The sequence below is a fragment of the Haliotis rufescens genome, unplaced genomic scaffold (genome assembly GCF_023055435.1).
Source record: "Haliotis rufescens isolate VD_foot unplaced genomic scaffold, xgHalRufe1.0.p SCAF_17, whole genome shotgun sequence".
Lineage (NCBI taxonomy): Eukaryota > Metazoa > Mollusca > Gastropoda > Lepetellida > Haliotidae > Haliotis > Haliotis rufescens.
The window spans coordinates 32,317,134-32,345,076 of NW_025963857.1; the positions used below are offsets into that span (position 1 = coordinate 32,317,134).

General features: G+C 40.0%; 1 protein-coding gene across 2 annotated transcripts; it reads left to right on the forward strand.

Moving 5' to 3' along the window:
- The first annotated feature begins 5,429 nt into the window (after positions 1-5,429).
- LOC124142553 lies at positions 5,430-27,927 on the forward strand. Of its 2 annotated transcripts, none has more exons than XM_046511108.2 (6): positions 5,430-5,878; positions 13,326-14,250; positions 16,603-16,890; positions 19,734-19,880; positions 22,050-22,270; positions 26,215-27,927. In XM_046511108.2, exons 2-6 carry the CDS (start codon positions 14,184-14,186, stop codon positions 26,380-26,382), a joined length of 891 nt encoding a protein of 296 aa, XP_046367064.2. In that variant the 5' UTR covers positions 5,430-5,878; positions 13,326-14,183; the 3' UTR covers positions 26,383-27,927. The 2 variants fall into 2 exon arrangements, with proteins under 2 accessions (XP_046367064.2, XP_046367065.2); XM_046511109.2 differs by lacking the exon at positions 5,430-5,878 and adding an exon at positions 6,356-6,452.
- Positions 27,928-27,943: the final 16 nt, after the last annotated feature.

Below are 27,943 nucleotides of genomic sequence, written 5' to 3' on the forward strand. Positions count from 1 at the left end.
AAGTTTTAGAAACTCGGAGTTTCAGGATTAACCTGATCATATCGCGCCTTCATATCGTGTTGGAAGAGCTTTTATCATCCAAAACTGGCTCCCACAGGAGATATCGCTTGGATGAGATCAAGCGATATCTACACTGTAGATATCGCTGCAATGAAATTACATCACAATGCTTTGCAGACCATTGTGACGTCACTGGTTACCATGACGTCACAATCAAATGACATCACTAATGGCTCTGCTACTGAAGCTGTTTGCAGGACTTTTTACACTGAAGACACTGCTAATAACTGTCTACAAATTGAAAAAGTTGAAAGAATGATGTTGGATGATAAATAAAATCTCACCCTCGTGTCTTTTGATATCAAATATATCAACACTCGTTGATAAAAGTGGCAAAAATCCTCGGCAAGCCTCGGATTTTTCCACTTTTATCAACTCGTGTTGATATATTTGATATCAAAAGGCACTCGGGTGAGATTCTCTATTTATCATATTTATCATGAAGGAAAAACCTCAAAATGATTTAATCATACGAAAATGTCCGAATGTCTCTGCAGAATCCCTGTATTATTGCAATAAGACGATCCATGAGCCTTAAAAACGTGGTAGTTAAGAAGATGTCACCAGTTTCGCGAACATTTAGTTTGATCTTTGTGTAGCTACACAAATAGTGAGTGGTATTTTTAAATAATTGCTTCCCTTTTAGTGGAATTGTTTCCTTTCCCCTGACATTGAATGCTCCAGGCAATTATAGTTTTAGGTTTGTCAGTTTACCAATACAGTGTTGAAGATTGAACTACACACCAACTCATAAAGCACATGCTTTTGTTTCATGAACTGGTGCTCGGGGCTGAATATGTGATCAAATGTTATCTTGGATATTCAAAATAACCAGCTTGGTCTCACGTTTGGTTGGGAAACAAGTCTGAATGCAGCTATGTCAACGATATGCGCTTTCAGCTTGCACAACCTGATGCACCTCACTCTTAAATAGGTAAGAATATGTTATATTTGGTAGTCCATGGCAATTGGAGCATGCAGAAGATTCTTATAGATGTGGCATCATGTGTATATACACGTGCATACTGTATATGATGAACTATCCTTTGGGTTAAACTTCGTTAACATACAGAAACAACAATATCTAGTGTTTGGAAACACTGATGAATTGCTATGAATATTATGCTTTCATGGAGATTTAAATGACAAATAATCAATATTTGGTGTATTCTTTATGTTTTTCTGTTTGTTTGATGAAGGTGGCTTGTATTAAACGTTATATTACTCTGTGGGATAGTGGATAGTTAGGATTTGAAGGCAGTTGTCCTTTCTTTTCACTGTGAAAGTTACACGAAATGAAGATTCAGGAGCCAGTACCAACCTCGTAAACGGAATCGAGACATTATTTTATTTCGTCTCCTTGGGCCTAATCGGGGCATGGAAGGCCCAGTGGTCTAAGAGAGCGTTGATCGTTCAACATGGTTCTAATTCATGATTCGCTCACATTATGACCTTCAGCAACATATCCGTGTTTATGGGTTACACGAAAGTTGACAACGTTTACTACTGGGCTCCTTCAGACATTCTTTCTATAAGAAGAAACACCGTTATATCATGTTATATGACAGTGTAATTTATTGTTAAACAATGATTGTAACTGTTGAGAGTCAACAGAAGCTCATTGCACTGTATTTGGACAATGTATAAGTTTTTAATATTTAGATGATAGTGTGATGTGTAAACTTCTGGAACAGCGTGGGCTGATGTGGGCTATATAAATTGAGCGGGCGTGTCCCTGTCTCATCTCTCACATTTCATCTGACATTACATCAAGACCAGCCCTGGCCTATCGCGGAAGCTTGACCACTGTCGCTGCTGGGTGAATATGGTATTATCACTGACGTTTGCTATCACCACTGGTTTTTGATTTGATACTGCCCACTGCCATCTTATTTTGTATTCGATACTTCCATTGATACTTCTCACTAAATCCTTTAACGTACTGATTTCTGATTTATCATATTGTTTCAATTTGGGAATCGACACGTAACAATAAATAGTTCGAACTCCCTTTCACAATGGTACCCTTACTCATTCATTCACTCATTCCCTCCCTCACTCTCTCACACCCTCATTTTTTACCCACTCACTTATTGCACACATAAAGTAACATAAATACATTGTATGGGAAACAAGAAGTGTGGACAGATCCATGATATCATCACGGCTATTTCATCCTACTCTTGAAATATTTAGAACACGTGCAATAAAAACAAATATGGTGATAACTTGATATGAGATATCCTAGATATGTCATTAGCTGTAGCTTGGAATGATATATAGCATCAGTAATTGTAAACCTTTCAGGCTGATATTAATTTGTATCGCGTGTTTGTTAATGTTGCATTGCCGTAAATGAAAGTATCTGATTACATTTTCCCTGAAGGCAATTCAACATATTTGTGATTATATTTTCGAGTCAACCTGCCCTTCAGATATGGCCTTATTGTCCATAACATATTAGCTATGACATCGTTTACAAATTGTAAGTTTGATGTCATTTTAGAAACAGCCGAACATTGAAATATGTCACACTGTTAACATGGAACAGATATACAAGCAGTCTACTGCTCATCAGCAAAATGTGTAATACCAGTCTAGTATATGTAATATCGTAACGTAACATTTCAGAAAAAAAGGGATTAAGTATGCAATACTGAGGAATACATATACACAATACATTAACTTCAGGATTCGTGCTTCTTAGCTTCAAACTAGTGTATGCCATATCTCCTGAAACTGTTTCATTCTTCGTTTGAATTACGTTTGTATCTTGATTTTCATTGTCTAGGCCACGTAGCTGAATTGCTTTTGGAAACTGTGAAGCAGAGATTTTAGAAAAAAGAAATATGATCACGTACGTGTTACATTGGGATAACCAAAACCGTGCATGCTGTAGCTGCAATTCTGCCAGAAGAAACCGGCAGCTAGGAAACTTTTTGGTTCTCGTTGTTAGTTTTCATTGCTACCCTGCATCGATGCTAAGAATGCTTGAATCGAGTTATCGGTAGTTCGAGACAAGAAGAGGGCCGGTATATGAATTAAGCATCCTATAAAGTCCTGCAGGTACTGTCACCGTGGGTGTGCGGGAAAGCTCAAAGCAGCAGTCAAAGAAAGTTCGAAGATTAAATAAATTTAGTCATCATACATAATAACATATACAGTACACAAAGAGATAATAATTGTGATTGTATCTCGGGTATTCCAGCGAGTTGTATATTAATTCGTGGTTGTCCGCCTGCAAGTAGTCAGATTTCCAGACAACAAAAATAAAAGCGACAAAACCATTTTTATAATCATAAGAAATACATGTATCTCATGAAATTAGAGTTCACACGTCTACCGGGGCGGTCGGGTAGCCTTGTAGTTAAAGCGTCAGCTGGTCACGCTGAAGACCCGGGTTCGATTCCCGACATGGGTACAATATGTGATCTTGCTAGAATATTGCTAAGAAACGGCGTCAAATCAAACTCACTCACGCGTCTACCATAAAAAAATCTTGAAAGCGTTACTGAAAGCGTAATCCTGTTCTAACAACGTTTGTGCTAGAGTTGTATGATGCTCTTTGTTGGAAATCTTCGAAAAAAGAACATTGCACCTCAAACGTTAGGTCAAAACATCTAATTTTTTTTCTTTACTTATTTATCAGTTAGTTATGTGCATTGTTGTGTTGATACACATAACCCTCACATTTGAGTACTATTGTAGTCGCCACTGTGTAGCATATTTAGGGCACCGAACATTCCCTGACAACATTTGATGACCGTAATTTCAAGCGCGATTTGAGGGCACCGTAAATCCTCTTGCATTTAGAAACTTGAGCATTATGTGTAAAGTGACTGAGGTGAGCTCGAGGTCTGTCACAACTTTTAGCATTATTTTACGGAGGGGAAGCTCAACATGGTAGGAAATATCACAGTCACCATGGTAGGAAAGCCAGCAGTGAAAATGGTCTGAAATCCGACAGTGACCACGGAGGGAATCTGACAGTAAGAGTGCTAGGAAAGCCAACATTGAGAGTGCATGGAAAATCCACAGTCACTATGGTAAGAAAACCCACAGTCACCTTGGTAGGAAAACCGACAGTCACCATGGTAGAAAAGCCGAGAGTCACCATGGTAGGAAAGCCGAGAGTCACCATGGAAGGAAAGCTTAGAGTCACCATGGTAGAAAAGCCGAGAGTCACCATGGTAGGAAAACCGAGAGTCACCATGGTAGAAAAGCCGAGAGTCACCATGGTAGGAAAGCCGAGAGTCACCATGGTAGAAAAGCCGAGAGTCACCATGGTAGGAAAGCCGAGAGTCACCATGGAAGGAAAGCCGAGAGTCACCATGGTAGGAAGGCCGAGGGTCACCATGGTAGAAAAGCCGAGAGTCACCATGGAAGGAAAGCCGAAGGTCACCATGGAACAAAAAGCTGAGTGTCACCATGGTAGGAAAGCCGAGGGTCACCATGGAAGGAAACCGACAGTCACGATGGTAGGAAAACCGACAGTCTATATGGTAGGAAAGTCGACAATCACCATGGTAGAAAAACCCACAGTCACCATGGAAGGAAAGTCGACAGTCACCATGGTAGGGGAGTGACAATAAACCATGTTAGATAAGCTCAGGGCGAAAATACATGTACCATAATCCTGGTGATGGAGAGAGTGAGTGGCGTTTAAGGCCGCTTTGAACAACATTTCCGTATATATCATGGCATGGTAGCTAAAAGTGGGAGGAAAGTAAGAAGTAATGCAGGTCTCCGTGAAACTCAACTCAACTCAACTCTACAATATCTGAACATTCAAGTGGAATATGGAAAGCATTATTTCTTGGAATAAACATATACAATTCGAAATTGTGAAGGAAAAATGTAACTAAGTAAGCCCTTTGCCACAAGTACTAAGTAAAGATGCTCGCTGGCGTGTGATTCATAGCAGGAAGAGTTATATATATAAAGGGATCGATACCCTGTGACGTATAGAAGCAAAGATGACATATGCTGCCTCAGCTGAAAATGATCTTAATTAGCAAATGATTGGGGGATATTCGTCCAGCGCTCAGTACAAATCACCCAAACAAAACATCATCTAGGTATAACCTGACATCCGTGTTTCTTAACTAATGCTTGATCTGGTTGATGACGTATGCATATAACTCACTGAAATTCCTTCAGTAATAAAGACACGAGAATCACTCTGAGACATGACAATGCCACATTTTCCCCTGAACAAATCCATCAATAAGTGGATGTCTCTAATTACGGAGTATTTGGCCTGGGACGGGGAGCGTGGATACTGCCAACTCCACCAGAAGAACCATCGACTATTGATCTTACAGTGAGGAGTCACGACTGCACCATTGCGGTTGAGCTGTATACGACGCCGTTCCCAGTCGTTGTCGTGTATGGCAAGTGTTGGCTGTGCGACAGGGCGGTCCCGTGGGACAACTGCTACCTTTTATAGGTACAGCCCTGACTTGGATGTTTTAACAGTAATGAAACTTTCATCATGCCTAACAAACGGATAAATACGATCTGAAGAATTCTGCAATTATGTGCAACTAGAGAAGCTCAGTTGTATCGACTCGATGATGTTGGCAACTTGCATTATAGTGGATGTGACAGATTGTTTCATGTTAAAGGATTAACATTCATAGTGAATTGTGTTCTGATGGAAACACTCTGGCTGTGCCATAGTGTTGCCATCACCTGTTCAGCTTTCCATGACAGTCAGAAGAGGTCATTTATGTACAATTCCATCAAATGTCATCATCTTCAACTGCATCAAATAGTTCATGCAGTGTGTTGAAGCGTCGATTTGAGATAACTTTAGGTAAGCCTTTCTGTTTTGGCATGTGTTTGACAGGTTACATGATATTACTGAAATATGTAAGCATTAGACAGGTTAACAAGGTCGATCAGTTCATCTTTGTCTTCATCAAACGTCCTATACCTAAGCAGTCGTTATGTATTGATAAAATGATTACGCCAAGCCTGCGTGAAAGCTGGCAAGATGGAAGCGCTTTCAGACAGATTGTGCCACTTATGGCATGTCCATTATAATTGGTTCAGTAAATGTTGTGTACATGTCATTGAATGACGTACATATTTTTTTAAGTAGTACGAGGTTTTTCATAATGTCAATTCTTATCTGGAGACTAAATAATTATAGGAATGAACTAGAAATAAAAACAAATCAGAACCCAAACATCAAGCTCTGGAAATTGAAACATATAGGTATGCACCCATTCTGTGTGCTGTGTTTGCTGCGACTAGCTGTGCCTAAGTAATACCACACAATCAATATGTGGGCTAATCTAGGACTTCGTAATTGGGTTGCTCTTCAGCCTGAGGAGAATTAGGATCAAGTCGCACGTCGACATACCTGCCGACCTACCTGCTTTATGGTAAGTCCTGTTCGTGGCATTGATTCTTGACACGTCCTGATTATGATAGTGAGTGTAAGCAAATGGTGATTATGTCAATGAGTCTTGATATGTCTTGTTTATGTCAGCGAGCCTTGGTAAATCCTGTTTATGTCAATGAGTCAGTGCAATCATGTTTATGTCTGCAAGCCTTGATACGTTCGGTTGATGTCAGTGAGCCTTGATAAGTCTTGTTTATGTCAGATGACCTAGTCCAGTCCAGTTACCTTCACTTCACACCATTCATTTAGTTTTTGGTTTCAACCCCTATCAAAATATGTTTCAGTTAAATCACTCCGCCGCCTGTTAACATATGTTACCAAAACTCCCTTGTGTCTTTTCTTGTGATTCGCCTGAATGAATATGCGGATAGTTTGTGATAGTAAGGCTTGTAGAGCTACTCCTGTCTTTTATGTGAGACATTCCACATCGTTTCTGTCAATACAAAAGAGTCAGAGTAGTCAATATCCCTCTAACGTTAGAGTGTTTTACACTCATAGATAGGAATCCATTGATATGTTTATGTAAAAGTTTCTCCATGCTGTGCATGACAGATCGGTAGATAGATTATCTGGCCGCGTTAACCAAAATACCTTAACAGATGGGACTTTTCACCCTGTCAGCTGCTCAGGGGGACGAAACAAGGCCTGGGAGGCTCGGAGTGCGAATAATGTATCTATTTTAAATTGTGGCATGGTATGTCAATTAGTTAACACTACAGAACCGGCATAAATCCAAACTAGTACACACGCACGCACGCATGCACGCACGCACGCACGCACGCACGCACGCACACACGCGAGAATTAGGTCCTTCTCCTGATGTATATTTCGATAATACACAGTGTGTGGAACAACGATCCACGCCGTCGGGATACGATGACCTGCGCTCAATCAAGACCTCTAGCATGACCACCCGGTCTATGTAATCACCGCGTACCACAAACATGGGTTGGTTGCGACCTGATCAGACCGGGAATGCTCATGGAAGATGTTCTAATTAGGAAGACCGCAAATATACATTCCTTCAAGACAAAATGAACAGAAAACTTGGCTGTATCCAACCAAACTATATACATGTGGTAACCTGTACGTTACCATAGTCGTACTGTGCGGTTGATGATATCTATGTGACAACAGAGCATCTGACAGCAATAATTGTTTTCATTTAAAGAACTGAGTTACATATGCAATGCATGACGATAAATCGAAATAATTCTAATGATTCTTCGGCAAGGACGCGATGTTGTATACCTGAGGAACCTTCACGTCGTCCCTGAAAGAACATTTATATATAAATAAATATATGGATCAAATTGCAAAGCGCGTGTTATCTGAGATATAGGTCATATGTTATCACATTTAACGAGAACCTCTTCCTCTCGGTATACCTTCATGTATTAGATAATGTGTAGCATCTGTAGTTCCGAGTTCTCAATGATAGTATGGCCCCGGATATGCATTCTCGGACCATGTTGAGACGACTACGCAGGCAGAAAATATTGTTTTAGAGCGTCACGATCGATGAAATTGATTTTGTTTCGAGAGACTGGCAAAATAGACGCAGGTGCTATTCAAGCCTGATGCTAAAATTGCAGACTAATAGTGGACCGGTTCGTGTATTGAATACCTGTGGCACCAGGAGCCACATTTCGGCTCAAATGTTGCTTTTGCTTTGTACAGAAAAATAACAAACTTTATCCCTGCACGTACTCGCGAACATCATACCTCCTGTCTCGGAAACAGAACCGCTGACCCAGACTAATATTTCACTTAAATGAATGATTTAACCTTGTGTTAATCCAGACACAAATGATTCATTAATGCAGTTGGGCTTCTTAGTGTTAAATCCTCATACCCAAGACCCGGATTTGATTCCCTACATATGTACGAGATGTTAAACCCTTTTCTCCTATCTCCACTGTTGATAATGATGTAATATTGCTAAATAAGGCGTGCAACCGCACTCGCATCTAGTGACATGTCAATCCGGTCGAGGTCACTTGGAATGTTACGTTGGTATGTACGGGTAAGGACTGTTCAGACAAGGTACGGTCAGAGTTGCCAAATGGTGTATGCTTGTTTGTGCAATTGAGCATTGCGACCGAGGCGGGGCGGTGGGGTAGCCTAGTGGTTAAAGCGTTCGCTCGTCACGCCGAAGACCCGGGTTCGATTCCCCAAATGGGTAAAATGTGTGAAGCCCATTTCTTGTGTCCTCCGCCGTGATATTGCTGGAATATTGCTAAAAGCGGCGTAAAACCATACTCACTCACTCATTGCGACCGAGGCAATCTTTGTTGTCATTTATATATTTGTTCAAAATTCAAATCTAATTGTTCATATGTTCTTATTGTTGAGCTTGAGGAGTTCAGGATAAAACATTGTTCTATCATAACGTCATTTCTGGATATTCGAATATGCCATCGCAACTTGATGGCGTCGTAAATTGGACGACGTTAATGTTGAGAGGGAAGGGTCTAGTGAGTCGGTCCCCGTATATGGAGATGGAGCTGGGCAACGTAGATATAACGCAATGGTCGAACGATCGTATCCAAAAGTGGAAGAGATACGAGGGCTTGTCAAGATCTCTAAGACTGACTAACTTTCAACTATGGTCCATAACAAAGTGAACTTGTCAATGTAGTACATTGTTTGAGTAGTCCATTGCAGGTGTATTTGGTCAGTTGAGGTCATTATTATACTAGTGACAGCCAGTTGAACGTGGTAGGGGTCCACCTGGACACAGAATTGGAAAAAAACCGAGTACTGATCGCGACCAGTCATCAAGTTGTTGACCTTAGAGAAAAGTACTCCCCAAGGAAATCATGACGCATGTCACAAGTGTATGGGAAAAAATGCCGAAGCTATTCCACTGTTAAACGTTGGGCAGCTGTGTTTAAAACTTGAGAACAAGCCTTGATGATGAACCTAGGTCCTGACGTCCTTCAACTTCCATCAATGAAGATTCAATCAAGGAGATAGGAAAACCTATCTGTCAGGTAGACGGTTTACCATTGCTGAACTTGTGGAAGACACAAGTCTAAGCCATTGATCCATTGAAACTATTATTTACAGAAGAATGAGATATCTGCTAGTCGGGTGCCAAAGTTTCTAAATTCTGATGTTAAGGAAAAGTGAACTGACATTGCCAGAGAAAAGTTGAGCTAATTGGGGAGGATTTTTCGGGAAATTAAAAGAGATTAGTAACGGGTGATGAAATATGGGTCTACCACTGCGACCCTCGTGGTTTATTTCCCCTCTAGTGTTTTATTGTACGATAAACAACTCCCACTCGTCGTTTATTTCTTAAATGCATGTGTATATTCTAGGCGAACATGTTCTGTAATTTTATTTTAATACTTCCAGTTAGAAACTGCAAGCAGTCACATTATATTTATAGTGCTCTATAAGTACGAAGCCATGGTTGATTTGATTTGCTTTAGGGAGCAAGGCGCTTTTGGAAGCCATACGAGCCGGTATAATACAATAAAGACCACTCGAAACACATCCGAAAATACTTTATCCTAAACCGCAGTCAGGTGGCCATCAAAGTGACAGATTCTTCAGTTAGAACAAATGTTTTTCTCCCTTGAGAACTGCCTTGGAATTGCAGCATATATGAGCTCTAATTCGTTTATTGTGTACGTTTTCAAGAGAAGTGGTGCCACAATGTTATAACAGATACAAATGATGTTGACTGCCGTAAAATATTGAAAGCTGACATTGGATGTCATATATCAATCAGAGTTAAATGACATCATTCAAGCATTAGGATGTTTTTAGTTCTGTGCTCAGGAGCAAATTTCGGCTATAGGCCTTCGATCCATAGAAAAACATATACAGTAGTCTCTGAAATAAGGTTGTGTATAAGGTTAAATATAATAATCCTCTAAGGGAATCTCGAGTATTGATGAACCATCAAATCTCTTAATTTCAGATGATAATGGTGTAGGCTGATAGTGTTGAGAAAGTGATGGAATGGAATGAAAATGGGGGTTTCGTTTATTAAATGTTATTGTATATTTGAAACCAGAGAAGAATGAAACAGATTCTATTGCACGTTAGAAGCAACATATGTAGCGGTAAAAAAAATTGTGCATGGATCAGAGATACTAGGCGGTGATATATGTATGCTGACATGATATCATGGGATGTTAATATTCTATGAAAAAAATGATTCTCATAGATGATATAGATTTTCTATTACTACATGGTTTTACTTTTAACATAATAGGGTAGCAATGCCACAATGCCGTTTAAAAAGAACTAGCATCAGCTATAAAAAGTTTCACCATCAGGTTATAGACCAAGGTCGTTCCTGCATCTCTGGCATATTCGTGTATGTACTGGTAAGAACTCGCAGGCATTTACTTGAAACATGGGTTCGATTTCAGATATGGGTACTAAATGTGAAGTTCACTTTTTGCGCCTCTTTGGCGCACATTGTTTAAGTGAGCTGTGAAGCATATACCTCATTTGCCTTACCTAAAATGCCCAAATATTTCATTTTGAACCGACCGTGTTATGTAGGGGGTATAGATATTAATTTATCGCACATTAGACTCTTAATAACATCAGTAAATCTGCATAAGGTTGTATTGACATTTTGTAACACAAACCCGATCAGTAATTGTGATTAATCAACCACTGTGAGATTTCTTCACACTGTCGTCGTCTGGTTTATTTGTTCACGATATCGTCCAATGGCATATTTGTTCACATTGTCATCAATTGGAATATTTGTTTTCAGCAGCATCCACAATTTTATTTGTACACACTATCATCCACTGATATATTTGTTCCCACTGTCATTCTCTGGTTTATTTTTTTCCCACTGTCATTCACTGATTTATTTGTTTGCACTATCGTCCATAAGTTTATCTGTTTACGCTATCATCCATTAGTTTATTTGAATGCACTTTTATCAATAATTTTGTTTGTTTGCACTATCATCCACTGGTTTATTTGTTCACAATACTTTTTACTGGTTTTATTTGTTTACACTTCCATCCAAAAGATGATTTGTTTAGACTATCATTCAATAAGTTTATTTGTTTACACCATCATTCACTGATTTATCTGTTTACACCATCATCGAAAAGTTTATATGTGTACACTATCATTCATTGGTTTATTTGTTTACGCTATCATCCACAGGTTTATTTGTTCACACTATAATCCACCGTCTTGTTTATATATTGGAATATTTGTTTGCACTATCCTCATCGTCAAGTTTATTTGTTCACACTATCATCCACAAGTTTATTTGTTTACACAATCATCCGCAGATTTATGTGTTCACACTATCATCTGCAGGTTTATATCTTCACACTATCATTCACTTATTTATTTCATCACACTATCATTCACTGGTTTATTTCTTCACACTATCACCCGCAGGTTTATGTGTTCACACTATCATCCGCAGGTTTATTTGTTTACACTATCACCCGCAGGTTTATGTGTTCACACTATCATACACAGGTTTATTTCTTCACACTTTTATTCACAGGTTTATTTGTACACTATCATACACAGGTTTATTTCTTCACACTATAATTCACAGGTTTATTTATTCACACTATCATACACAAGTTTATTTGTTCACACTATCATTCACAGGTTTATGTGTTCATACTATCATCCACAGGTATATTTGTCTACATCAACATTCCCTGGTTTATTTATTTACACTATTATCCGCAGGTGTATTTGTTTACGTTGCCATCAACTGGTTCATTTGTTTACACTATCATCCACCGGCTTGCTTCTTAACGCTACCATCCACTGGATCATTTGCTTGCGCTATCATGCCATGGTTTGTCCTGGAGTTATTGATTCGTACATTTTCTGAAAAGGCAGAGACGCAAACCTACTCACTGAGTCAGAAACAGTCAGAGGACGTACAATCTCATTTATTATGAGCTATACAAAATTAATTAGTTCTGAGTTTTTCTGTCAGCACCCGTTCAGAAGGTGTCGATTTCAAACAAAGCTGTTACCACTGAAGGATTTCTTGGTAGGTCCCTGTGACATTGTAATATGAAACGATATGTGTCGAACAATCAATTTTTAAAATGAATAAAAGAAAAACAGTTACTTGCAATTGATCGATAAAAGTTCACAAGACATGTTTTATGCGTTACTGGTTTACAAAGGAATGAGAATAAAATGTGTAAAAGAAGTTTACATATTCATCATATCAGAAGCATCTTTATCAAGTCAGATGAGGTATGAAACATGAATGTTTAAGCAAATAAATTAACACATGTATGTGAGTGGGTTATACGTAGCTTTCTTCATTATTTCAGTTATATGAGGGCATGTCAAGTTAATATGAGAAGATGGAATATGCGATGGAGCCGCCTCGAGGTGCAGATCTGTATGGTAGTAGCAAATATTCACGAGCATGTGTGTGGTTCTGACAAATCGCAGACGATTATTGGGTAGAATCAGGGATCCTGGCACGACTAGGGGAGGTAACGGATTTCTGTGCCTCAGAGCACAGGGTTGCTCACGTTCCTTTACTCATAGCAATACTGGCCACAGTAGTTAATGATACACACATTAGTACACTGTTATTTCATCAGTGTTCTTTTGACCTATCCCTGGATACTGCCGACACTCAGAGGCAATGGACACAACATTTGTTCAGACTAATATTAGCCACTAGTTTCATCGCGAAACTTTTAAATTTACTGATTTATTAATTTCAGTGAACTGGAGACAAGGTACTTTTAACAAGATCTACCTGAAGTCTGACCTGTTCGGGGCGTTGGAAACCATATGAATAATATTAACCACAAGTTTCATTATAAAATTAAAGTAAAGCTTACTTATCTGAATGTATTTTCAGTGAACTGGTGAAACGACAAGTCAACAGAAGGCACCTGAAGTCGGCCCGACCAGATATCGTATCCAATGCGTCTCCCAAGACACTCTGTTCACTGGACGTCTGTAGAAGCCGAGTCAATCACAAAATCACATGTACAGACCAGAACCAGATCGGTGATATGCATGTGTGCGTCGCGCAGGTGCATTTTGCAGAAATTGGAAAAAAATAGAAATTATTCACGAACGTCTTTAACGTGCTGTGAAAAATCGACAAGACTGATTTTAGCGTGGTGTGTGATGTATTCAGCAAATATGGAATAGCACATTGTTAATGGTTATTTTACCATTTCCATTTCTTTCTTTCATGTGTCCAGAGAGTACCTTTCATATTTGCTTGATGACATATCAATTTGAAAATACATTTTGCCTGAACTGGATACAACGTCTGATGTTTGGATACATGATGAATGGTACACCACCAATGATATTATTGCTCAGCCAGAGTGTGAGGCTTGATGACAACACCGTTGATGATCAAATGTAAACCACCTTTAACATCAATTCACAGTTCTGAGTTTGAATAGCCACCACTAATGATCCAATGTAAACCGATACTGATATCAATGTATTGTCTAGAGTGGGAGATCTGAATACAGCACCGTTGATGATCAAATGTAAAACCACAAATGACACTAGTGTACAAACAGAGCATGAGGTTTATACAGCACATTGATGACAAGAAGTTGACCAACATCACGCTCTGTGAATAGATAAGGTTTCTAGTCAACAAAAACAATTACACTTGTCGACGTAGCATGAGCAACACAGGTGTCACTCACTCAAGGACTCAACCGATATCAGCATTGTTTTCACAAGTGCAATGAAGTTTCTACACAGCTGCCTTCTTCTCTCCGTCCACCTCAACTTCGTCCTGCCTCTTCTTACGTGTGAGTAGTGTTTCCAGTCATTATTATCTCATCCCTTGTGCCTACAGTTATATACCCTTCCTTTTCTAAAAAGCTGTATCCATGCTTGAACAGCTACACCTTAATCTACTATACAAGCAATGCATAAAAAAAGTATTATTGATTTGGGCTTTCAGTTGCAGCGCTGTTATGTCCCCGACACGATGGATAAACTTCTATTTATGGCATCTGTGGGGGTGCAAACGGGAAGTATCCGTGTTATGAACGGTCGCTGTGCCCACACCCCACTGTCCCAAGAATTAATGAAACAGTGCTGTCTATCACAGGGAACACCTTCAATTGTATATACACTACACTGAAAACTCCGTACCGTGAAAACTCATTGGGCCGGGACCCCTTTAATGTAGAGACGTGTAAGGGTACTTATATACACATGTTTTGTTAATCATTTCGCTTGCCGTTTAAAGGCTGTTCAGAGAAGGTAATCTATAACATCTTTAAAGATACAGGGAACTTAAGTATTGATCCGTTCGAGAACATGATTACCACTCAAACCACACTAGCCCACGATGTAGTGTGCTTCAGTTCAAATGTTATTCCAGCTTTGAACATCACACAGTTAATCATTTGTAAACAGCTAACAGATACCACGAATGTTAATATATTCACTCGTTAGAAAACTGCAGTTTTTATTAGATGTTTAATATGAAACACAGATGCACAGTCACTGCATCGATCGCACCAGAAGGACAAGGCTCCATCAGACATAACGATATTGCGTTTGGATGCTACTACACTCATGGGGAACATACGTTCATTCTCATAAAGTTAATGGGTTGTTGGTGCCAATATGTAATCCCACGATCAAGTAGTGATGATGACATTCTGCGCATGAGATGATTAGCAATCGAGATTGAGTATCACATTATGCATAATTCTCATGCTTAAGCTTCAAATGCTTTTTATGCTTAATATTTAGGTTGAAGAAGTTTCTTCATAAATGGATGCAGTAACAAAGTCGTTCTAACGATTGTATTGACAGCGAGTGAGCTGGGATCATTAGGCTTTGAACAGTAGTACAGTCATATCAGGGCGTATCAGCTTGAAGTGTGTGGTCGGGCTGCTGACAACCCAAGGATCATAATCGCGGCGAGCCTGGGATTCAAACTTATTATCGGATCTTGGCACGGCGCCTTATTGCCTTTGACCACAGGTCCACCCGGCTAACGAAACATACAAGATGCGTGCCCAGTAGTAGGCCAGCGATTGGGTGGCAAGTAATTCAGTGTTTTCACCGCGGCACTCTTGACCTCGGTGCGAAGACTCGTATGGACATAATTTAAGGTGCTTCTTGACGTCATAACGTCATGAAGTTCATTCGTCTTGCCAACGCAAGTGTTATTGTCCAAAATAACAAGGATTGTAAGTTCCGTGCTGAGGCGTCGCCCGTGACCTGGAAACGTTGCTCTGTATGTCAATTAGTCAGGTAACTATCTTTATAGTTTTTTCGGGGCGGCCTGGTATTGATGTACTAACCAATATACGTTTCTGTCTCTGTTCAAGACATGCAATGTTTTCTTTTTCTGAAAGAATTTTTCAACAATACATTTTATTCAGGGCACCTAAAGTATCCAGTGACAAAATATTTTCTCCGATGAGGCAAACATATTTTACAATTTTCACTCGCCAGTCTCTCGTAGGCAAGACGTGATTTATAACTATGCGTCGTCGACCTTTACTTAAATAACTATTATCCTTGAATAGAACAGTTGTAATACTTCCGATGATTTCATTAATGATACATTCGCGAACTTCAGGTCAGACACCCTAAATTACCACCTTGTTTAAAACTAAAACCTTGTTTTTATGCATAGGGTAACCTAAGAAATATATATGGCTGGTTTAAGTGAGAATTACAAGCATTGGGTAATGCTGACACAATTAAGGATCATAATAAACAGTGAACAAGGGTTGCAATTCTCTCTGTTGTATCTTAGAAGGAATTACCACCGGTTTTGAAGATGATAAAATTGTTTTCCTTCGGGTGTTATTACACAGTAGATCCATGTAGATCCATGTCTGTTCCATAGTATTGATAATATAACAAGGCACGGGCCAATCGAGGATGCATGTACGGCTAGATTTTTAAACATAATCAAATATGGGCAAGTAGAAAAATAATTATTATGTTTTTTGAGCGACTGAACTCAACTTGCTAGAAGTGCCCATTTGCTAGCGCCTTGTCGCCCTTTGTGGCACTAACAGATGGTCGTCACGATATGGCTGAAATATTGCCGATGTGACGTAAAGCATTAACTCACTCACTCACTAACAGATGGAATGTCTAGCAAGTCAAAGTTTTCTCTGTTTCAGACTACATGACAGAGAGGTGCTCTGAGAATCTGCTTGAGATGGTGGACCGTCCAGTCTCAGCCGGGAGGTTGCGTCTCACGTACGAGAATGAACGATACCGGAAGGACATGGTTTGCACGATGTCCATCCGAGCACCTGCTGACCATCAGCTGATGGTCAGTTTTCTAGACATGGAGATCGAAGGGTTTATGTCGGAGGGGTGTGAGTCGGATTACTTGATGCTCTATGATGGTCCAGATGACAAGAGTCCTTCCATGGATAACCACAAATATGTCGAGCAATATACTCGTAAGTAATTACAGCATGGCCTTTTCCTTGTTAAAAAGGGACCATTGTTCGTTTTAATCGTATAAAGTATCGCTTTTAAAGTATTCATTTTTTCTTCACAATGGATTAAAAACAGCACAAACACATCAGACACATTGTGTTCAATCATGCAACAACATTGGGCATGCACTATAATTTACGTGATGAAAGAATGTTACCAAACGTGTAATAAACATATATTATTTTAGGACTTCCATCGAAAGAAATTAGTTGGACAGGTTTAAACATGTCATGTAAATGAATCTTATTTGTTCAGAATTAAAACATTCAAGGCCTCAGTAATGCTTTCAAAACATTCTATAGTATACATAAGGTAGAGGTGATTTCCAATTTCGATGCATCATTAACAAAGATTGTCCCAGGTGTCCAGCTTTACTGGGCTGAGAAAGTCCAATTAGACTCTGAAAATGTAATTTCGTGTTAGCTAATTGAGCACGGAATTCGTCAAATTTGGGAACAGATCAATTGATACACGAAATCACCATCTGAATTTCAAGCGGGCATAATCATTTCCTGAAACCACCAATAATAAATCTTGTCATAAAAATATAAGATAGCTGTTTGAGTGTGTCACATATTCTGTGAGATGCCACAGGCTCGTGAAGAATATCGCAAGATACAGTATAAGCCTGTTGTTATGCACGAGGTGATGCGGCATTACTTAAATCAGTGCGGAAGAGCTGGGGGAATGGCAACACATGTCGCCTACGGTGCAAATATATACTGAAGTCAGTATCTCGTGTGTCCGCCATGTGCATTGATGACTGTCGTGCAACGTCGATACATGGAATGGATGAGGCGGTTGATGAAGGCCATAGGCACTTGAGCCCACACTCTGAGGAACGCCTGACGCAGTTCAGCTGCAGTTGTCGGCCTTGGTCGGACGTCATTCAGCCGTCATTGAATCTCGTCCCACTGGTGCTCAATGGGATTTAAATCGGGACTGAGGGCAGGCCACTGCATGGTTCTGGTGCCACTCTGCTGGAGGAAGTCTATTGTTGCTCTCGCAGTGTGGGCACGGGCGTTATCATGCTGAAACTTGTGTTTGCGGCGACGTGCCAAATGAGGTATGGCGTGTGGTCTCAAGACTTGATCAATGTACCGAGTTGCTGTGACACCATTGCCTCTCCTTGGACCGTTGTTCTGGAAGTCCACAGGGCTGACCCTCTGTGCAAGACCAATTCCACCCCACACCATGATGCTCGGACCACCCAACGAGTCTCTCTCAACAACACAAGCATCCGAATAACGTTACCCACGGCGTCGATAGATTCTCTCTCTGTCATCTGCTGTTGGGATACAGTAACGGCTCTCGTCTGAGAAGACGACTCTTCTCCACTGCTGGTGGCGCCAATGTTGGTGCTGTGTTGCCCACTGAAGACGGTTCCGGCGATGACGTGGTGTCAGAATGGGTCCTCGGTGTGGCCTGTGACAGTGGAGGTGTCTGCTCGTCAATCGTCGACGCACGGTGTGCGCACTAATGTGTCGCTGGTGTGTCCCAATGGTCTGTCGATCAGTTTCCGCAACAGTAACAAAGCGATCTTGAAGATGCTGTCGCACAATCTGACGATCCTGCCGTCGCATGGCGACCCTTAGTCTTCCACTACGTGGTCGGTCATCTATGGTGTTGGTGGTCTGATACCGTTGCTGGAGCCTGTATATGGTCTTTACGCGGACTTGAGATGCATTGGATACTTGCCGGGTGGTTTGTCCAGCTTGCAATCGTTTTGCAATTTCATTTTTTCCGGACAAGGTAATGTTAAATTTTAGAAACTTGGACAAACATTACCCAGATATTTAAATGACAATTTTCATGCAATGTTACTTGGGGTGACGTTTCTTTTGCGGTTCAGTTTATATAAACAGACGGCTAAAAGAAACTTTACCATATTTTTTAAATCACTCCAGTCTGAAAACTACAAAAGATAGATGATTGAAGTCAAATCTATTGAAAAGATCAAAATCTGAACGAATTGAACATGCAAGGACAGTCACACAGCATTAGATGTTGACATGACAGGTGCCCGAATTAGGGTGGGGTAGCAAAAGCAATGGGAAAATGGCACACACATCTAAAAACGCTTAAGTTCAATGACAGTTCACATAAAATAACGTGTATGTCCAACCCCTGCAATAAGACACGCAAAATCTCTCTCTGATGACGCCATTCTTCTTGGAGGGCCTGGATCAGTTCTGGTTGGTTGGCTGGAGGATTTTGCGTCGTCAATAACTGTCCCCCGTCAGGTATGTTAGCACCAGTTCCTTGAGCTCTGACTCGACAAACCATATGCCCTAAGGCATTCTCAGGAACCGATTCCGGAGATGCAAAGTACGCAAGTACAGGTCTTCATTGGGCGTAGTTGCCCCGGGTGTGACTGTTCTTGGTCTGTCTTATGTCTGCCCAGCCCGTCCGTAACGTTCCAATATGGGCATGGGTGGATCCATCTGTATAATACCCAGGGCCCGCTCGCGTTGTTCGCGTGTCAGTCGTGGTATTTCTTTCGTGGTTTGTGTATCCGTGTGAGTGTCTGACATGCCGTTTGAATATGTATATACCATTATTGCGCGTGTTGTTTCGGCTGCCCAAGCAGCACGTGTTTTACACTTTTTCGTATTTTCTGAAGAGAGCATTGTTGTGTCTGGACGTTTTGCATTGATAAAGAACTTTTTATATATTTACAATTTAATTTTTTACAAGTAAAATTTCTTTTGGCTGTCAATTTACATGCTGTGTAACATTTCTCAATAATGTGACATTGGGGCATACACTTCTGTCCTGTAACATGACTACGTGTATGTTTCAGAGACGCCCCAAACCAATAAATTATGTGGATCTCTCACTCCTAGGGCGACGTTTGTTACCACCGGTGATGTCGTCACGTTAGTGTTCTACAGCGACATGACGATCGAATACAGAGGATTTGACCTCATCTTCACTGCATTCCATACTGGTGAGCGTGTGTTTTGGTGCCATTGCAAGCATCGTGTATGTCTGGTCTGGTACTGATAGTACTGCCGAGAACGAGAACGATCCGTGAAGGATCCGCATCTCGTGCGTTCGACTCATAGATTTTAATCCTTTAAATTACAATTACATGTACAGTTTTACGCCCCATAGCCGTGAAGAATCCGCTTGTGATGTTTTCGAGTCCTTTCGATAATGAACATTCAGAGTTGCATCCCTTAGCAGCGAAAGATCCACTGGTCGTGCGATCGAATCCTTTTAACTACCACCCTTTACAATACAATTCGCTGTGCAATATTATGACCATTAGCTGTACCTGGAAATGTTGATTGTGGGTTCCAATCTAAGGTTCGCTTCAGTTATGACACTGGACCGAGCCAGGATCCTCTGATTATGGTTCTTGGTTTGGTGGCCCTACATTCTACATTGTCAGAATGATAAAATATTGGAACTGCACTCAACCTCGGATAAGTTACTGCTGCGAGAAATCTGAAATATTCCCGACAAAGACATTATAGAACGAGTTGGACCCTTTCAGCTCAAAGTCTCTCCTCCTCAACTTAACAAAACGTCCCCACTCTTATCTGTTTAGAAAATAATATCATTGACACTCTGTGTAGCCTTATGAGCAGCTATTGACCTTCGCACCCAAAAATATTATTATTATTACCAATATGATGCGTTTTAGTATAATAGTGTATCAGTAAATACTGCTTGTCTATAATTTGCCTATATTATGAGATTGAGACCTTTTGTGTTCTAAATATACAGGTTATAGCGGTTACTTACATTAATAGATATATATTATGTTACATTTTGTAATACACAGCCTCTCTGATGTAGGGGACAGATCGAATGTCCGTAGAACGGAAGGTCGGAGGTTCTAAACGCGTCATACCAAAAGACGTCAAAAGATGGTAATTGTTGTTACCTTGGCTGGCGCTCGGTATCAAGGGGATATAACAATGATTCTACCATGAATTTGGAATTTACTCGATTCTGATTGGTCAATCAGAGGCTATTAAATCACAATAAACCCCCTTTGATTGAAACAGCTGGTTTGACGGCCGCATCACCGCGGAAGCTAATATTCATAGAATAGTACTATTTTCAGTCATTGTCGGTAGGCATATTTAAATAATTATATCTACAATTACAGGTTACAAAATGCACAGATGCGGTTACAACAATATTCAAAGGATGTGTGGCAATACATTTCGTGCAGAAAAACACGACAGAAATCAACAAAGGGAATGTATTTACATACTCTACATTGAAAACACAGTATGTTTATCTCCTAATTGGTCGTCTCGGAGTCAGTATTATGTCCCCGAGTGTATGGTCATGTTAAACTGCAGCATGATATCTCACTGGGATATCACTATGAAACCGGTTGTACAAGTACAAGCAGCCACACACAGGCGAACTCTCACATGGATATATTAAAGAAATAGTCATGAACACTACCTTAACCTCCATTTCACCTTACTACATATTGCATTAAATTAATGGTATCAAAATAGTACATGTACACATTGCATTTCGATAAATGAATCATTTCCAACTGGTTAGATTGTTTGTGAAAACTTTCATCAATGCCAAGAGCTTATGGAGGTTTAGATACTCTTGCGGACACAGCTACAGTATTGGTAGTGAATGGAGATACCTCGGATTATAGCTCATAACGTCAGAAACTTAATCGTACAAAGTGTATTTTGGATAAACTAAACTAAACATTTTCTTCATAAAGCTAGAGGTGTTCATTGTCAGAAGGGGGCACGGGTAGCGCAGTCGTCAGAGACTCCGAAATTCGCGCTTCGTCGTGTAGGCGTGCCATAAACCCTTCGTCAGAAGTTCGGATCCCGTCTACAACCAACATCACGTCGGGTTATCCTAAGACTGACACGCTGTAGAATATCTGAAATACTGTTCCAAACAGCTTTAAACCACACTCACTCGCTTATTTTCAATATGTTTCATTCAATTATGTTTCGGATATCGGTATGTGACATGATATCGATGTTAACTTTGGATACTGTAACTGTGTGCCAATTTACGTCATCGGTACATCGACGGTAACATATTTATATTGAAAGCAATCGTTACGTCCCCCGATATATAACTTTGTAACGCTAGTTTCTCAAAACCTTTTAAGGCAAATGTGAGACAACCGAGTTCAGATGTAACAACAAACGTTGCATCAACGCCAGTCTCCATTGCGACGACTACAATAACTGTGGCGACGACAGCGACTGGTGCGGCCCCAGCAACATCCTCATGTACTTCGTCATCTTCATCTGTGTCGCAGTCTTCATCCTTCTCGTTACGTCAGTCATCAGATGTGCATGTCAAGAAAAGGCGCGCAAGTTTCCAAAGGTAGTATTTCACGTGCAGGTCTGTTTGTTGTTTAAGGCCGCAACTCTCCAGCTGTATGAGCTGTAAATAATGGGGTCTGGACCAGACAATCCAGCGATTGACAACATGAACATCACTCCACAATTTCGGGGTACGAATACACGCAAGTCACTGAGGCCTACCACCCAATTCTTTTAAGTGGCTTCTTACGACCAGCATAGGTTGCTGTTGACCGGGAATCTCCACGGACTCGATAACTTACTGGCCGCCGTCATACTCGTGTAGCTGGAATATTGTTCAGTGCGTTAAACAACACACACACACACACACACACACACACACACACACACACACACACACACACACACACACACACACACACCAAACCACACACACACACACACACACACACACACACACACACACACACACACACACACACACACACACACACACTGTGTATATACTACTGAATTTCTCTAACATTTACAAAATAAGAACGACATATGTACATGCTTTTTTTGACACAGCAATATCGTAGTGAAATAGGTCCGGGGTTCGATCCCCGACCGCGTCGGGCCAAAAGACGTTAAAAGAGGGTACTTGTTGTTACCCTGTTTGGCCCTCGGCATTAAGAGTCTAAAACAAGGACTGGTCGGCTCGGAGTCAGTATACTGTGTCTGAGTGGGGTATTCATGTTAAACTGCGGCATGGTATCTCAGTGAGCTAGCACTATAAATCGGCATCAGTCCGGACAAACACACACACGTACATTCACGTCGCTATTTAAGTGCAATAATCTTTGACGCGACGTTAAACCCCATTTCACCTCACCTCACCTCACCTCACCTCACCTCACCTCACCTCACCTTACCGTAGTGAAACAAATTACACAGAAAAATAAATTGCTCATTTAACGTAAAAATGTTAACTCTACTACAACTAAAGTCCTGATTGCTTTCAAACGTTACTAAACACCAGCATAACATCTCAAACGTACAAAACATACTTGCATACAAATCGACTTAACAAAGTAGTAAGAATCGTTTTACACTAAGGGACACGCGATGACGTTGCAATATGTGTGCATCATTCAGAATCTGCACTCGGCTCACCTCAGTCCCAAAGGTAATCTCGACCAGCAATTGGGAGGAAGACATATTGGAACTGGATTTACTCGTTAACTACCTCACGTGACTATCACATTACACAACACAATCTGGGGGCTGTTGCGAACATTATATAAACGATGCTCGATATCAAACTGTCTAGCTCATGAATATTAGACATATTTATTTCTCGAAAACAGGGCGGCATGTTGTATGACCCTTACGACTATGGTCGTTAGTCGATTTTCAATGAAACCATCCAATATCTCAATTTCACTGTTGCTGGGGGTATAATGAAGGTAAGGGGAAAAGCGGACTGGATACATATTTCAGATTCTATTCGGAATATATCATTGCACAGGTTTCGTGGCGTTCATTTATTGCCACGATTGCATGAGGGCGTTTTTTTTAAGTAGAATATTGGGATAAAATAATACAAAGATTTGCCCTGTATAATCTTGGAATATTCGCATATTCCAAGATGGTTAAAAAAATCTTAAGATTTGCTCGCCTCTATAAATGCCTTTGCTGGGACACTATCAGTGATTGGACCCTACACCTGCCGCAACACGCTCGACAAGTAGCCGAAAATGACCTATCCCTTTCAACACAAGCAGTTCGTCCAGTCAGTTAGTAGTAGTAGTAGTAGGAGTAGTAGTAGTAGTAGTAGTAGTAGTAGTAGTAGTAGTAGTAGTAGTAGCCTTTCTAAGAAATGCAGTAAGCAAGGCCGTAAGGGGTAACACAATGTATCTGTGATCCGACTGACTAACAGTAAAAGAATAAGCTGCAATAATTCTTGTAAAAATTGTCATGTTGTATGTCTGTTAGATAATGTTAATTGGGCGCCTTGTATGACAATGCGATTTCAGCGAATATTTCATAGTTTGTTTATCTATACTGCGTGTGGGCTTGTCATATTAATTGTTTATCATCTTGACAGTGGAAAATACGCTGGAAATGTAACATGTTTACGAAATAGTTTCTCACCCTGGAATTTGTTTTGCCCTGTTGGCGAGAACCCAGTTTATACGCGAACCTCATCTTACCGTTAGGAAAGTAGATCCGTATAGAGGGTCATCAAAGTGTCGGTTCCTTGATCTTCCCACGAAAGGCATAGTCTAAGTTATCGGGGTTCTACTGTAACAGAATGTTATCAATGTACATAAAATTATACAACATGCAGTGGCATCGCGTGTCTTGGTGTTTTTTTTCATAAAGGTGATATCGTGTGCATTTTTAACTTTTAAAATCAAAATAATAATTGTAAAGACTTTTGATACTATCAACTGTAATGGTGCAAACAATGATGTATGTTATTATATAAGTATGATAAAACTGCGTTTGCCAAAACTTCATGCTGCTAACATTTATAGATAGTGTACGTACTTCAGCTTGACACCAGACTAAATGGACAAATTGCTTGCTGTCAAATTATCAGATTCCCAACCAGACCACCAAATAGAGATGCAGCGGAGACAAATGGCAAGGCTTTGTTGTAATTATTGTGGAGAAGGAGTTATTTCAGGACACTAAAGCTGGCTTTGACCCACGGAACGTAAGTCAGTCAAATTAGTCTGCTTTCCCGAACAACGGCACTTGTTTCCAAGTAGCTGATATGCTGTCTGTATCAAGTAAGAGAATATCTGCAAGTGTGAGGCGTCCTCTCTTACATCAAACGAAGTACAAAATTAAATTGCCAATATCAATTTTCGACCCTGTCACTTTATTAAATGTGTTGTAACATCTTACAAATATGCAGTGACGTGTGATAACTCCCCAACTATTATAATTGTATTGTAGTGGGTAAAACATTGTTGCGACACACTTGCAACAACTGTAATACTGATAATAGCCTTGAGATGTAGAACCCAAGCCTTCCAACTGTGAAACCTTTTTAATCCTTTTGTGTCATGATTACCGTCTCATTAGGACCATCTAAAAAAGTAATGAAAATCACCCACTATTTCCTAGATTCTGTAGATTACTGGGGTTGTTGCTAGTTGGGCAAGATTTATGTATAATCATACACATCAATCATCGTTTACAAACATGTCTCTTTAAACATTGATTCCGTGAGTTGAATAACTCTAAAAATATCCCTTTTTGGAAAACTCGACTAAGGATCGGGTGGTGAAACTCGGTGACTTTGTTGATTGCATGTCATCATACCCGACGAAGCTCATAATATCAATCACTGGTCTGTCTGGTCCTGGTTCATATATATTACACATGTGTAGGTGGAGTGTTGGTGGCTGCGGCGTTGAACAACAAACAATGATTTAAATGTATCGACAAGTCAACCATCCCATGCTCTAGGTTAACATCGGAAGCCTGGACTACAGGATCTGCCCTCCCACAATAAGTTGACACGAAGTGTAACTGCAATATTGTTAAAAAGGCTTTCAACCCAATCATGCCATGGATTTGGGAAATATTCAGATGTTTCTGTCACACTAACGAACTCTGAATGAAACAGCCGATTCTAGAGCCGGATCACCGCGGAAGCTAATATTGATATTTGTACTTCTTTCTCAATTATTGTCGGTAGGCGTTATAATTCTCACATATATATACATATAGTACTATGCGTTACAAAATGCGGAGCTGTGGTTACAGCAATAAAACAATATGTTTGGCAATACATAAGAATCGACAAAGAGAGTGTATTTCAAGTACTAAACACACTAGAACTTGAAACTTTTTTTCTGCACCAACTTGACAGTACGCGTTCGGTGCCAAAATCAACCTACCTTGGTTTAATCAACAATTTACCTAGCTCTTCATTGACAACACAGCATGTTTATCTTACAACTCATTCACTTACAGTTTAACCCTCCCATTCCTTTCTTCTTGCAGAGCAGTTCATCGGGGGCTGACAATGACCTCATCACGACCAGTACGGGCATGCGCGTGTCCTCCTTCCGGGGCTTCTCAGGACGGGGGTCATCAATCAGTTTGAATTTGTCGTCAGAGCCTCTTGCCCAGCAGGAACCGCTCCTGAATGAAAGTCAAAGTAGTGTTTGACCCACACGGACCTGTTCTTGATTGGGATGGTTATTCTGCTGTGCTTTGTGGAAATTATAATGTAACAAAAACAACAGAAAAACAGAACACAAATATTCCTTGGGTGGCACTCCCTTCTGGGTGAAGCTATCAGAAATGACTTGGTGTATGGAATATATGCCATACTGATCTTTATTGGTTACATTTGATATTTGCCGCTCAATCAGTACACATACTGCCTGACTTGACGGGGCAAATCTTATGTGTGATCGATGAATCCATAAATGTAGTTATGATGTTATTGTTTTGAAGATGTCAGTTGAGTATGCAGTTCTCAAAACGGGGACACCAAGTGGTGCTGTGTATACACGTTCAGAACAAGCCCTCTACTTAGCATAAATTTAACTTACATATATGAAACATCAAATGAAAAAATATCCCACATGAATAAGCGATACTTAGTGTTTGTGTGTTCTACGAATGAGAAAACAAAATGTGAAGCCAGAAAAGGAATGGGTGAAATTATTATCAATATTTTATTGAGTATTATAATTGTTGTTTCATGTTGATTGGCAGGTTCGATCTATTTCTTCCATTGTTTTCACTGAATCCACTGTACATTCCACTCCGAGGGACCACTGATCCTTGGAAGGACACCATACCGAGTCTATACACAGTGTATATATAATTCTTGGGACATACAAGGAACTGACGCAATCTTACAGAAATTGAATTGGTTTTAAGTGGATTAACGAATACTGTGTACGGAGGAGGAGTTTCTTGACTGATGGGTTTTCACAGTAATCTGCGCACCTTTATCAGTAAGCTTTACAAAAAATTATTATAAATACACATAAGTAATTGTGAAGTTGTGTTTGGGAACGAATATTAAATATTCTTAGATATTTGTTAAAGACAAGATATATCCACATAGACATTAGTTAAGCACCACACGTGTATTCTCTGACTGAGCAACTTTATTTAACTAGTGCATGAAATGTGTAAAATATTGTCATACCAAAAAATGATTTAGTGAAAAGAAAGGATTAACGAGGAACATGGCCAAGATTACCATGAAAAAATGTGTTTTTTTAGATGTTACAGATTTGGAAAATGACTTAATTTCAACCAAAAACGGTTCACGGAATTGAAGAACAATGTCCTGCAAGTCCAAATATTACTCTAAAACTGAAACGTCTCAAGCGATAAACCTAGTTTATGGATTTAACCTGGTTTCACTGTATCAATTTTACACCATCAAATATATCAACACTTGTCGATAAACGTTTAAACTCCGAGGCTTGCCAAGGACGTTTAAAGTTTTTTCGATGAGTGTTGGTGTATTTGATGGTCAAAGAGACTGGGGTGAGAAAAGGAACGTCATTTGATTATGACGTCATGCTAACCGATGAAGTCACAATGATCTGAAAAGCATTGTGATGCAATTTCATTGCAGCAATATGTTTTTGTTGGACAAGCCGTAAAATTGAAAGAGTTAGTCTCGACAGTGCCTGGCTTTTTTCGACAGTATATATTCAAATGTAAAATAAAAATTAATTGAACTTGTGTACATCTTGTTAAT

Coding starts and splice junctions, on each gene's coding strand:
- LOC124142553 (XM_046511108.2), top strand. CDS start 14,184: ATGAAGTTTCTACACAGCTGCCTTCTTCTCTCCGTCCACCTCAACTTC. Junction 14,251..16,602: donor CGTCCTGCCTCTTCTTACGT/GTGAGTAGTGTT, acceptor TCTCTGTTTCAG/ACTACATGACAGAGAGGTGC. Junction 16,891..19,733: donor ATATGTCGAGCAATATACTC/GTAAGTAATTAC, acceptor TGTATGTTTCAG/AGACGCCCCAAACCAATAAA.